A 13,843-nucleotide genomic window follows, 5' to 3' on the forward strand; every position below is an offset into this window, starting at 1 on the left:
AAGGAAATCAGCATAGCATATAGGTTAGTATATTCACCAAGACTAAATTTGCCTAAAATTTTATTGTGAAGTATTTGCTTATTCTTTAAAACATACTAACAATAGATATTGTCTATTATCATCATTGGCCCGTCTCATTAGAGTATGTTCTAACTGATCACACATGTCTTAGACAAATGCTTTTGTTTGACAACATTTAATGAAAGACTATCAACAGATAATACAACTTCAGAAATAACATTTATGTGCCATTCTATTTCTCTTTCCTTCTGTTTTTTCAATTTAGTCTCTGAACCATAAAGTGTACAAATGACGAGGCTGTATTTGAGTTGCTTTTACATCCGACATGTAATGACAGTCAATTACCTGAGCTATTCCTACTCTTTAGTAGGAATACTACTAAAATTTATTCCTACTACTTTATTCCTACTGTAGAATAAATCACTAATGCCAATTAAATTAAAGTCATGCTTTTATTATGTATTCAAAGCACCCAGTCAACCACCAGGAAATATCGTGTGGAATGTTACTGACTCCAGAGTAATCCTCAACTGGGAAGAAGTAAGAGCCATGGAGAACGAGTCTGAAGTGACTGGGTATAAGGTAAGCAAAAAGACCACCACCAGAGTATCTGAAAGCAATCCACACTTCTTTATCTTGTCTGTTTGGAAGGCAGTAAGTTTAAAAGATGCGTATTTCAGTACCGTCTCCTTTTTCTAGATTTTAATCATATCCTAACGATGTCTCACAAACCATAGGCCTTTTACCATTAATGGTCCATTAATGCTTTCCATTGCTGGCCAACTAGAATTATTAGTACTGTATATCAAACTGATGTACTTCTCATATTACTAAACCTTTTTCTTCTTACCTACTGTGAGACATGCTCATTGTCTTCACAGAAACTACATCACCACATTTATTCCAAAGCTGATCAGTGCACAAATGTACAAGTATTTAAATATGACATGTGTCTTAAGTATACTTACGAGAATTGCTGAGGATATTCTTGATGATCAGTGTAGAGATGTATCCCACATGATACATACCTGTATAAAAGAGTTATTTGAAGATCTGACTATTCAATGTTCTCAGTTCTATTGGCAAGAAATACATATTTAAAGTTTACTTAGCTTTATCTAGCACAGAAGGTAGCTGAACTAAAACCATCCAACGTACAGTTGCATCCTCTGTCTCCCACAGCACTTCCAGGTCTCCCCATTGAAAGCATTGCTAAATACATAACAATAAGCTGAATTTTGATAATGCTGGTTAATTTTACCCAAGTAAAGCATTTAGGGGTGTCATCTCTATCCCCAAAAGCCAGGACACTGCAGTTAACAGAAATCTGGTTTGTCAAGCAGAGAACATCCAACAAATGACCTTGAAAGCACAAGAGCAGCCATAGCGCAGGCGTCATGCAAGCCAGCCATATGGTTGTGTCCCTCAGAGCTTTTTTCAGCAAAGTACGACATTAGGGAGTATGTCCAAGAGTGGTGGCATGTAGCACAGAGCTGGGAAGGTTCTGAGAGACTGCTGTAATTTAGATGAATACAAGGTTTGGTGGCAGGTTATCATGTATATAATTCCAGTGGCTTTGCATTTTCTGCTGTCCACTACTACTGCCATTATTCTGGGAGAGTTTGGATTGCCTTTTTTTGAGTTTTGCACCGCAGTGAGAAACTCCCAGGCTTACCTGATTGTCAAGTTTGTGAAGCTCTGCCAGGGAAATGTGCTGGATGTGTATGTTCTTAGGGATATAACTGCTGGATCACATCCTTGTCCTTAGGCGGACCAACGGCAGTAAGGGCTCTTTTGGCTCATCAGGCCTACAGACCAGCAGAGAGGCTGTTGTTGCCCTTAAATCCCTCGTCCGATCATACTTCAGTAGAGAGGACTTGACCCTTAGATGTAGCTCCTGTTGTTTGAGACATAGCACATCGTATGAAGTTAAGTTTCATGGCAATAATTAATCAGTGCTTGCAGAACATCTTCCAACATGGTCTGTAATTTTCACATTCTGACTTATCTCCTTCCTCATACTTTGTGGTGGCTTAAGTAGTTGATCTAGATAATGACTGATTCCAAATGGTGGAGTAATTTATAGAACAATACATTATTAAGATATTCAACAGAATATATTATTTATTATCATTATACATTGTGCCATTTTAGATTAAGGTTGGAATAAAAGCCCTTGTTGCATGTTACCTTCTTTCACTGCTTCTCTAGATACTGAATACAATTCTGCTCTTTAATATTAGCCAAAAATTAGACCTTTTTTAAAGACCTAAAACCTTGTTTTCAAGAAACGTTAATAAAAATTGCATGGCAGGTGCTACTGGAAGAAATAACCCACTACAGCTTTGCAAAAGATGCTGTTTGGTTTTTTTTGCAGGTTTTGTACAGGACAAGCAGTCAGACCAATATGAACGTGCTGAACACAGAGAAGACAACAGCTGAAATTCTGCTCCAGCTTAATGACGATTACATTATAGAAGTAAGGGCAACAACTGATGGTGGAGATGGTACTAGCAGCGATCAGATCCTGATTCCCAGACTAGCAAGTATGTTGAAGCTGAATCACTGTTGTTTTGTCACGTGCTTATGGCCTCAGATATCAGAACCTGCTTTATACCAGCCACAGTACAAAGAGACTGCCTCTGCCTTAGCGTAGTGAAGCATTACTAACCTTGCAGCTGACACTAAGCAGTTGTCACAGCTTATCTTTATAGGAATTGAGTCCTTATTGATAGGAGGAAAAAAAATAAAGCCTGTATATTGTATGATAATAAAGTCATAAAAAGAAAAGCAATTAACAATCTTCATGCCCTTATGCATGACAAACTTCATTCTATTGAATTGGTAAATTACCATGTAAATTGGTATTAAAAAACACTATTTTAAAAATGTTTCTCTTTTTTTTATTATTATCTGGAAAGTAAAGACTATTCATATAGTCTCAGCATCTTGAAATGCATTTTTATAGCTTAAAATATATTTTTTTTTAATTTTCATTGCTCATCAAAAATATAAATTTACAGTATTTTTTGTTTAATATCTAATAAGAGTAGTAATTTTATACAGCAGATACTGATGCTTTCATTTAATCCTTACCTTTTTCATTTGTCACAGGTATGGATGCAAGAGGTTCTGGTCCACCAGTCTTGAATATATTCAGTCTCTCCGGCTTCTTACCAACAATATTTTACTTGACTCTTAATTCAGTGTTGTGATGATGCATTTTCATTTGCTGAGAAAAAAAAAAAAAAAAGGAATCAGTTATTACAGAAAAGTGCTTTTTTTAAAAAAAATGCAGTGGTTAATGCATGTTTTTCTTCTGACGTGTTTTTAAATTCTTTATATTTCACTGTAGGATGAAGTAAAAATATCATGTAAAGTTTAGCAAATCCTTTAAAAAGGAATCTAAAATGCCTTAATACTTGAACCAAAGGAGTTTACATACTACATACTTCAGATACAATGTAAAAGAGAGGGTGAAAGCAATGGCACTGTGATCACCTACAAGGAAGAGCTTAGTTGTATGAGAAATTCCATTTTTGCAATGACAATGAATTGTTGTTTTGAGTACGTTCTGTATTGTTATGATAACACCATTGTACAAATGAAAGATGAGATCAGAGACATACCTTCAGTCAGAATAGAACACGTCAACCAACCGGCAGTTCTTAAGACAGTGTCGTAATCCAGTCGACTTGGATCTGTTTGCTTGCTGCCCTTTATACAGGTTATTCTAAATCTAGCAAGAAATCAAAGCTAGAAGGTAGAGAAAAGTCACCGTATGAATGTTAGTTTTGCACAGTCCATGTTGAGGTGTCCAAGAGGCAGGGCTTCCACTACTACTCGTAAGAAATTATCTCACAGCCACGTTTCAAAGAAGGCTCTCTGTTTTATCACAGTGCATGTTTATGTACCCTTCAAGCACCTGACCCTCCTCTTAATCAATAGACTTCTAAGTTAATTTCCTTGCATCTCCACCTTATATTTTGTAACCAGGTTCCTTCTTCATAACCAAGTTCTCCCACCTTCAGGATTGCTCTAATTGCCCTTCTCTGAACTCCTGTCACTGCGTTTTGCTAACAGAAGTGCCCATGTCTAAGCATTACTGAAATGCAGTTGCACCATGGCCTTACCAAAAGGGACTATTACCACCTCCCTACCTTGTGATGTGGTGCTTCCCAATATGCAGCCCAAAATTATCTTGCTCTTTTGTCTACCACACTGCAATGTAAACTCATCCTTAATTCAGCGGTTGCTGTTACATTCGTAACTCTCCTTCCAGCTGCTCTTTAACCAGTTCAAAGTATTTCACCTGGTCTGGCACTCTAATGCACCCATTACTATCGTATAATTCTAGTAAGTTTATGGCAATAGTATAATTTATAATACAAAAAATACACAAAGACACTTCAAGCTTGATATTACAGAGAAATCTATGCTTTCTTTCATAGCAATATATTAAAGATACATTAAACCTGGTACATTGGACTTTAACAGTTGTGAATTTAGACCAAGTCAGCCTTCTAGACACCTTTTAAAGAGCTACCCACATCCATGGTAGAGCAAGTGTTCACATGACATAAAGCATATCCTTTTAAAGAGGTTCATTTCTATCTCACAGTATTATTACAACACACAGAAATATAAAGAGAGAGAACCAGGATTAATGAAACCACGATAGCACTGTAGAAATACCTTGATATGCATTCAAATAGCAAATTACATTATTAGTATCACATCCATATGAAACTATGTGCTAACTGTTGAGGTAAGCAAGATCTGTATATACTGTACATATGTGGTTATAAATGGCTAGTTGCTTTTCAATGTGGCTAACCAGTGATGTTTTCGGACACTTGCAAACGGGGGGAGGGGGGAAATGGAGAAGAGATGTTACTAGTAAGTATATAGTTATGTTTCATGCAACAAAGGGTGAATCTTTCTATTCTTGTTTCACAGAATTCTATTTCACATTCCTGTGTTGCCATTCTCATGCTATTACATTGTATTATTTAATTTCTAGTTATATATCTCCATGAGATATGTACCAAGTACTTTGTTTCATATTGAAAAGTTTGAAATTTATCCTTAAACTTCCAGTCGTGTGTGTATCCTATGGTTATCTGTATGCATTTTTTCTATTATTCTAATAAAATATTTATTACATTGAGGGATACAAGACTATTTCAAAGTATTACTGCCTGTCCGCATTATGTACTTGCACACATGGGGATTTACCACAACTAAAGTCCTCAGCCTACATTCTTGATATTCCTGCTAACTGGCCCTTCCTGGCAGGACAGGAGTGGTTTCCCTCGTGGTAGCTCTGCTGCCATAAAGCTAAAATCCTCACCTATACCCAGGCCTGCGCCCACATCTCTCCCCGGAGGAGTCGTGCCCAGAGTTAGGGATGCAAGGTCCAGCTCCAGGTGCTGAGCTCCCCGTGCCCATAGGTTTGCAGCACAGCAGACAAAAAGCCGCCTTGCCTTCCCTGGCTTGCTCTCCCATCTATCCAATTAGGCTGTTTCCTCTCCTCTGAGATGAAATAAAATGTAATTATATTAAAGAAGAGTTGGTTCTTTTTAATAATTTATGTTGTATATCACTATTTATCATTAAATTCCACGGCCTGTTTTCCCCCTGCAAATTGCCTATTCCTCAAGTACTGCAATTTCCCATAAAGCTGGTGACTTTCTAGCACTAAAACCTGCTCTGTGGAAACATGGGTAGAACAGAAACCATATTTTAAGTTTTCAGAGCGTGGAATACATGGCTTGTACCTAACCTACATAATGGGGAGCTGATCCAAATGCTGCAGTAAAGGCTAATAATAATCCCGATGTGTTTCTAAGTATATACGCACGAGACAAGACTAAAGCCCTTTTTCTTGAGTAAAGCAGGTTTTCTTTTTCAGATGACTGTAGGTGGACATGTGCCTTGCTTCACCCCGTATTTAGATTAGTCTTCCTATAAACTGACCTCTGTTTCTTCCTAAGCTCATTTCAGTTCAGTTTTAATGTTTATTTGCTATAATAAGACCGACTTAATACCCCAGGGAGAGTTGGAAAAAAATAAGTTACTACTGGGAAGGTGTTGGAGGAAAACATGGAGAATCATCAAAGGATAATATGCATTCCCAAAGCCAGCTTACCTTTCGCAGGCTTTTCCGGAGCAGTTTCTGTCACTAAACAAATTTAGGAATTCAGTCCTGAAAAAAAAAGAAAAAGGGAAATAATGTAGCTGTATTCCTCCAAACTGCTTAATAACTCTCAAAACTAGCAAACAGCAAAGCCAAAAGCTAACGTAAGGCAGAGGGGGAGCAGGGGCTGAAAGGAGGAGGCTGCCCCTAGAAGGATGAGCCTGGCCTTCCTCTGGTCCCTGCGACACCTACAATTGGAGGCAGGGACACGAGGATCACAGAATCACAGAATTTTCTAGGTTGGAAGAGACCTCAAGGTCATCGAGTCCAACCTCCAACCTAACACTAACAGCCCTCCACTAAACCATATCCCTAAGCTCTACATCTAAGCGTCTTTTGAAGACTTCCAGGGATGGTGACTCCACCACTTCCCTGGGCAGCCTGTTCCAGTGCCTCACAACCCTTTCAGTGAAGAAGTTCTTCCTAACATCTAACCTAAAACTCCCCTGGCTCAACTTAAGCCCATTCCCCCTCGTCCTGTCACCAGGCACGTGGGAGAACAGGCCAACCCCCACCTCGCTACAGCCTCCCTTGAGGTACCTAAAAAGAGCGATAAGGTCGCCCCTGAGCCTCCTCTTCTCCAGGCTGAACAAGCCCAGCTCCCTCAGCCGCTCCTCGTAGGACTTGTTCTCCAGGCCCCTCACCAGCTTTGTCGCCCTTCTCTGCACCCGCTCAAGCACCTCGATGTCCTTCTTGTAGCGAGGGGCCCAAAACTGAACACAGTACTCGAGGTGCGGCCTCACCAGAGCTGAGTACAGGGGGACGATCACCTCCCTAGCCCTGCTGGTCACGCTGTTCCTGATACAAGCCAGGATGCCGTTGGCCTTCTTGGCCACCTGAGCACACTGCTGGCTCATATTCAGCCGACTGTCCACCATCACTCCCAGGTCCTTCTCTGCCTGGCAGCTTTCCAACCATTCCTCTCCCAGCCTGTAGCTCTGCTTGGGGTTATTGCGCCCCAGGTGCAGGACCCGGCACTTGGCCTTGTTGAACTTCATGCAGTTGACCTCAGCCCATCGGTGCAGCCTATCCAGATCCTCCTGCAGAGCTTTCCTACCCTCAAGCAGATCGACACACGCACCTAACTTGGTGTCATCTGCGAACTTACTGAGTGTGCACTCGATGCCCTCGTCCAGATAGGATGCTGAGAGGGTGCTGAGCACCCACAGCACCATCAGCACAGCACGCTCAGCGTCGCTGCAGGAGCGCCACCAGCCCCATACGTGCACATGAGGCAGGCTGAAACCATCCCCAGCTCAAAGCCCTTTGTGGAGGTGGTGTGAGCCCTGTGGTTTGGGATGTGGAGGTCTGGTACGTGAGGGATGTGGGGGGTTGGTTTAGGCATGGGTTTAAAGTTACTTGCCCTGCCCTGCTATTCCCCCAAGACTTGCTTTATAAACGGTTTCTCATGCCATCCAATTTTTTTTCCATTTTCCCTGGCACACACTTATACGAGGGGAACTGATGTCTCCTGTGACTGAAATCCAAATTTCTCTAAGAATTAAAAAAGCCTTTTTCTTTGGACAGTTTACTCCATCAGATATGTTGTGAAAAGGCAGAATCCCCTCTGAATACAAAATGAGTTAAAAACTAATATCACTTTAGCCCTAAGAAATATTGGAGATCTCCATTTTCTACTTAATTTGCCTTTCACCGGTGGATTGCAGACGTGGGCAGTGCCTGTCAGGTTATATATGTTATATCTTAATAACAGGCAATAAAGCAAGCTGTCCTGCATGAGGGAACGCATTAATCTGACAGCTTTCTGTCTGAAATAAATAACAATGGAATATTGTGAAAATAAAATGAGTTTGTAAACAGCCACTCTCTCTCTTAGGAAAAACAACCTCCTTGATTGTTTTATGCTAATGCTTTGAACTACTGGAAAGCAATAAAAAAGGATATGTTTAGCAGAGATATAACTGAGTGTACATTATTGTTCTTTTATCAAGCCTGTTTGATAAAAAGCGACACTACTTTTCTTTAAATCTGATGCATGTATAGTACACGCTCCAAAATGGTTGGAGGTAAAAAAAGACAGTACGCCACTTACTATATCTCTAGCCATTGGTTTTAACCTCTTAGAAAAGAGCTTTTGTGTGAAGACCTTTCATATTTGCCTTCCTAGCACGCACACAGCTTGGGTTTCACTGGGAAGCAGGATGTACAGCCTATAACGAAGGAATGGGCATTTTCCTTTTTCCAACCTTAAACCTTTTTCAGCAGCCTCAGCCGGGAGAGAAGGGAAGCTGCGGGCACCCAGCTGAGCCCTGAGCCTGTCCCCATCACCCATGGGCGCTGTACCTCCCCCAGAAGTGCTGTTGGTGTCTCACCTTCAGCGTGGAGGTGCTTCCCAAAGCCAGCTGAGGCGTTTGGTGGGAGAAGTCTCTTTACCATCAGCAGGACCAGTCACTACCACGCCGTCAGGGCACTGGCTGCAGGACGAGGAGATGCAAACAGACGGGGCCTTGGCAGCCCTCCCAAAGAGCGGGGAGTCCCCCAGCAGCTCCCTGGGCAGAGGACATGCAGCTTTAGCTACCAGATACATACTCCCATCCCATTCAACGCCATGCCACAGAGTCTGCCATGGCACTTACTGGAACTCCAACCATGCTCCCTGTTTGGTCTTGAACTCTCTGTTCTGAGGCTTTTCAGTTTGCACATGAGAGTGTTTCAGGGATGCGTAAGGCCTTCATGTGCATCTTTCCTTTGTTTTTTTTTCCTATCTCCAAGGGTCAAGAAAACTTCATATATTCATTTGGCATTAAATTTTGGTACTAGGTATCTTCTCTTGAGCTCTCTGCTGATCTTTTTTAGGTCAAGAAGTGTCTTTGAAAGTCTCTCTCTTTTTCTTTTTTAACAGACAAGTGTTGGAGATAACACCAGTAACTCTGGGCATAGGAGCATTATGTAGCATCGCTCAGACACTTTCTTTCCAATGTACCTAAGACTACTTTCTTACCCTTTAAGAACATAATTAGTCCCTTGAGGTCTGGACCATGCCTGCTTTCTGTGCTGTGCTCTTCATGCCATCCCGGCGATTAATTCCCCCTCGGATGGCAGAACGTCAAGGCATTGCAAATGCTGAAAAGGGAAGAATCAAAAGCATCCCATTAGGAGCCTATGCAACCTCAAAATGTTCATTAATTCAGCCAATGACAATTTAAAGTCAAAGCAACTCCTGTGACAGGGGAACATCCCAGAATTGTTTATCAGGAAGGAGCCCCCTTTGAGAGAGCCCAGCTCACTGCTGCCTGCCTCCTGGCCCCGCACTGCTCACAGGACCTAGAGGAGGGAAGCAGAGCCTCCAGTGCCAGCCGAACCCCTCCAGCAGCACAGGCAAGGGGTTGCAGTCCCTCAGTCAAAGGTTTGACCAAGAAGCAGCAACCAAACCATTACAAAACCGCAGACAGGGCTCTGTCTTAATGCTCCCTTTGAAGGAAGGTGAAGGCAGCCGTGCTGCGGAGTGACTCCCCACTCTTCCCAAGCACTTACCACAGCATCCTCCCCGCTCAGGGACCTCGCCAATCTCCCTGCTGGGTTCGCAGAGTTACAGCAGAGCGGGGCCAGGGTCTGCACGGTGCGACAGGCACTTCAAGGCATGCACAGGGACTTATTTTTAGGCACTCTGCGCCAGCTGCTCTGCAGCCCTTGGTAGAAGCTCAGATTCATTTTTGCCATCCCCAAGGAAAGCGCGGTGAATGCTCCCCCGAGACCAGAGCACCTCTGTGTGCTCCCCGTGCCCACTCATTCAGCACGAACACTGAGAGCTGGGCGATGCTGCGGGGCCACGTAGCAGGGAAGGTGTTCAGCAGCACAGCTCTCCCCAGTGATTTCGTTTTAGGGGATCTTTCCCTTTTATGCTGGCACACAAGCAATGACCTGTTACATCAGTTCGAGACATAAAAAGAAACGAGGCACAGAAAATAAGGGAAAATCCTCTCTTTCATGCCCTTTATGATACAAACAATACATCATTTTCCCAGCTGAGGACCTGAAAAGGAGCCTATCAAAAAGAACATATGTTTAACAAGGATCTCTCTCATTAGCAATCCGAGAAGGGCCACGGTTAAAGCAGACAAATAATTTAATTTTTGTCACAGTTTCTAACGTTGCCACCAAACTGAGGCAGAGTTACACTTGTCACAACACTCATTATCTATGTGAGCACCAGAGCTCTCAGCTGATTGAATGAGCTCTGCAGCAAGAACAGATTATTTCATCAGCTGCATCTGATTGTCATTAGTTTTTGGATACAGGATGTAAATTGACTACAAAGACAGAAAATACGGCTTTCATACCTTTATGGAAGTTTCATGAGAGACATGGAGGAAAACTCTTCTGCAGCAGCCAGAAGCTTCAGCTCATGTACTGAAAACCACTGTCTTGGGGTTTTGCGTTGCCTTGGAAACATGAAAAATAAAAATAATATTTAATTACTTATTTTCAAGCAACCATAGTATCCAGTGCTGGGGGCCAGATCCCAGACTAATGAAACCCTTACCCCAGTTTCAGAAGATTTGTCTGACCTGCCCTTCTAAACAAAGGAGGGACCAAGAACAAATCTCAACCAAGTTTCACTTGCGCTTGCATTTCCAGAAGACTTATCAGAAGTTTTTCACAGGATCCCCATGAGCACCCCCCTCAGCCAAGAAGAGACCACCATGGTTCCCGTCACTCCTAAGGACAGCACCGGCACGTGCGGGGGCTGCTGCCGAGCTCTCAGGATCAGCAGCCAGCCTGGGAGCATCACCCACACCAGTGGGATGGGAAGGCTTTGGGCAGATGCTTGCAGAGGTTCCTTCTTGCCTTCACATCCATGACTTTGTCAACATTGGCATTGCTTGTTTCTGAAAATATGCCCTCTTCCTTCAAGGAGACAGCAGCAGCTGGCCTGATAAACATCCACACAAACACCCGGACACGACCTATCTACATAAACCCCACAGACACAACTTTACCCAGGCAGCAGACCACGAAACCACTCCTGGTCACTGGTCCAGAAGCAGGACTCCAGCACCACTTCCAGCACTACATGAACATGGCAACTGCTATTTTTACATCTGGTCCCAAGCTATTTTAAGCAAAAATTTGCTTAAAAGGACACCTCAAGGCAACCTCATCCTTTAGTTAGCCATTCATCTCTAAACAAGCTGTTACATGGGTAGCATTAAGTTTGCTTTCTTTTCTCCAGTTTTCCTCAGGAACAACGCCATCAGCAATCTCCACGAATCTCTTTTGGCTCCTGAAGGTTAAACCAGCTCCAAGAAAACTGGATCAAAGGGAAAAACAACTTTATACTAGAAGCACAGAAGTATTTACATAACAGAAGATAAGCTCAAACTCCTCACATCTACCATACAGACATGCTTATGAGAAGCGTATAAAAATAGGCCATTTTCAATTTGATTGGGGAGGAGATGAGAAAATGCTTTTTATAGCTAATGTAAGAGAAGAAAGAGAAGGCTGGCAATCAGCACTGTTTGCAATGCATCTAATTGAAAAGTTCCAGCGTTTTCAGGATTTCCTGCCTGAAGGAGAACAATCTCTTGGAGCCATTCTCATGCACAAGAGAAAAAGAGAATAAAGCATCCTGCCGGAGCCTGGGGATAACACTTCCTCAGAGAAGCAAACCCAGGATTGAGAGGAGCCCTGCTAAACAAGCTGGAGGTTCAAATGTCAGACAACAAACCTGCCTGCTGAGTGGGGAACGACTGCCAGAAACAAATGGATGCAGGCAGCACTTGGAAAGCAAGAAGAGAGCTGTATTTCAGCCTCTTCTGTGCTCCTCGGCTGTGACCACAAATTTCGGCAGTAGTCTCCTAATAGGACTGATTACAGAAATACAAGCTGATATAGGGTTGGTCATTGCAGAACTATAATAAAAATGAGAGAAAATAAACACTTTTTCATGACAGACATCCCAAGAAGTGTCCTGTTCTGGGCCAGCTCTGGTACATTCAGAATAATGGACAGCTCAACACACACATCGACATTTAGTCTAATGGCTTCATCATCTCTCCTTACAGACGTACTGGAACCAAACCCATAAACTCTTCGATATCAAACACCCACTTCTGCCTGCCCTCAGCAGGAGCAGAGCTACCCATTCTGTGGTTAATTAGCTATCATCTATAAAGCAATGGGAAAGGCCATGCTTTAATTTAGACCCATCTGGTAAAGGCTTTCTTGAAAAGATGAGACTTGTGTCATAGTTTGGAGCTATCAGAGCCAGGGGTTGCCCAGCAGAGGCCGTCTGTCACAGATAACTGCTGCCAGTCCTCCAGATTATCAATTAGGCCATAATGACTGTTTCCATGAAAAGGTGACTGAAGGGTCAGGAGCAGATCCCTCACACTGGCTGACCCGTGCCCTAGGAGCCTTGCAGTCAAACCTAAAAAAAAGCCCATGTGCTGAGACTAGGGCTGGAACATTCCCAGCACACACATACACACAGAAAAATAATTACAGAGAAATATTTCAGCCCACTCAAGGTGCAGAGCCCAGGGGTCTTCCTAAAGGCCCTCACTGTCTTTCCTTCAAGAAAATATCAGAATTTGTGGTTCTTTTTTGTTGTGATTTTTTTTTTTGAGTTTGGGTAAGAAACAAGATGTTGGGCAGGTTCAGTTCACTCCCCTGGCTCACATTTCTGATTTTCTTTAAGCTCTGTGTATCAGAGCCCTCCACATCTGGGATGAAAGCCCAGCTTCTAGAGATGAAGATACCCTGATTTCTAGACCCAGGCTGTGCTACCCATGTGCTCTGTTACACGCAGCCCATGGCACGGCCACAACCACAACTTCATGACCTGATTACCACAAACCTTACCTCCCCAATTCTTGAAGGAGCCCAAGACTTCAGCAGGACTCAGATCCGATTTTCTTCTCCTATTCTATGCAGTTTCAATTCATTTCCAAAGTGCTGTGTGCTCTGTTCTCTGGTTACAGAGCAGCTGAAGTGCAGTCACTAAAGCGGCTTCTGTCTCGCTGCTCTTATCTGGGCAGCACAGGGCTGGGACCTGCTTGTAAGGAGACAAATTGCTTACATAATTTATGATGCCTCTTGTTGTCAAAATAACCAGACAAGCTTAAAAATATAAGCAGACACTGTTAGGAACAATACACTTAAAATGTTGAATTACACGGTAGCGGCACAGAATGGAAAAGAAGTGAAATTATAAGAGAATAAAAAAGCAAGGTGCTAGAGAAATGTCAAACCTTTCCTGTATTTCACCCATCAGTAAAACATCACATGTCACTTTAAAGACAGATGTTGATGTCCAGGTAGCCCAAGGGAGATAATTTGAAGTGCCAAGCAAACATGACTGTAGTAGTGGATGCTGGTGGTGTGTCACACGAGCATGTGTAACCTCTGGGGAACAGACTCACCAGCCAGCTGCTGGACCTGGGCATTTCAGGCATTTAACATGAGTGACACATGTAAAAGCTTTTGGACATCAGTTTATATGCACGGGACGCCTAAGTTGCGTGAGCACAGCAATTCAGAGGCAGAGAAAAGAGTTGCACAGAAGAACATACCAGAAGGCCCCAGAGCATCACTGCTGGTGGAAGGAAAACCTTCCTCTGCACACCTACAGCAGGGCAGGACCCCAGCTCCCAGCTT

At 42.8% G+C, this 13,843-nt stretch overlaps 1 protein-coding gene and 1 long non-coding RNA gene across 5 annotated transcripts in view; one reads left to right on the top strand and one right to left on the bottom strand.

The window, feature by feature from the left end:
* The window catches only part of CNTN3 (contactin 3), a 98,670-nt gene extending 93,470 nt beyond the window's left edge, over positions 1-5,200 (top strand). For all 4 annotated transcript variants that reach the window (XM_084530869.1, XM_084530870.1, XM_084530867.1 and 1 more), the window contains 3 exons: positions 491-603; positions 2,399-2,567; positions 3,136-5,200. In XM_084530869.1, coding sequence (XP_084386995.1) covers positions 491-603; positions 2,399-2,567; positions 3,136-3,236 — 383 coding nt within the window. In that variant the 3' untranslated portion in view covers positions 3,237-5,200. The remainder of the gene's footprint in view (positions 1-490; positions 604-2,398; positions 2,568-3,135) is intronic.
* Positions 1-13,843, bottom strand: part of LOC311442092 — a 146,418-nt gene that overhangs the window by 3,383 nt on the left and 129,192 nt on the right. The window contains exons 6-14 of the long non-coding RNA XR_014696442.1: positions 13,049-13,238; positions 10,522-10,623; positions 9,194-9,304; positions 8,554-8,730; positions 6,173-6,229; positions 3,651-5,556; positions 3,118-3,253; positions 1,697-1,918; positions 990-1,233 (exon numbers count right to left, since the gene is read on the bottom strand). This is a non-coding gene — a long non-coding RNA (uncharacterized lncRNA). The remainder of the gene's footprint in view (positions 1-989; positions 1,234-1,696; positions 1,919-3,117; positions 3,254-3,650; positions 5,557-6,172; positions 6,230-8,553; positions 8,731-9,193; positions 9,305-10,521; positions 10,624-13,048; positions 13,239-13,843) is intronic.

Source organism: Aythya ferina (assembly GCF_964211825.1).
Source record: "Aythya ferina genome assembly, chromosome: 10".
In the NCBI taxonomy this organism is placed as follows: Eukaryota; Metazoa; Chordata; class Aves; order Anseriformes; family Anatidae; genus Aythya; species Aythya ferina.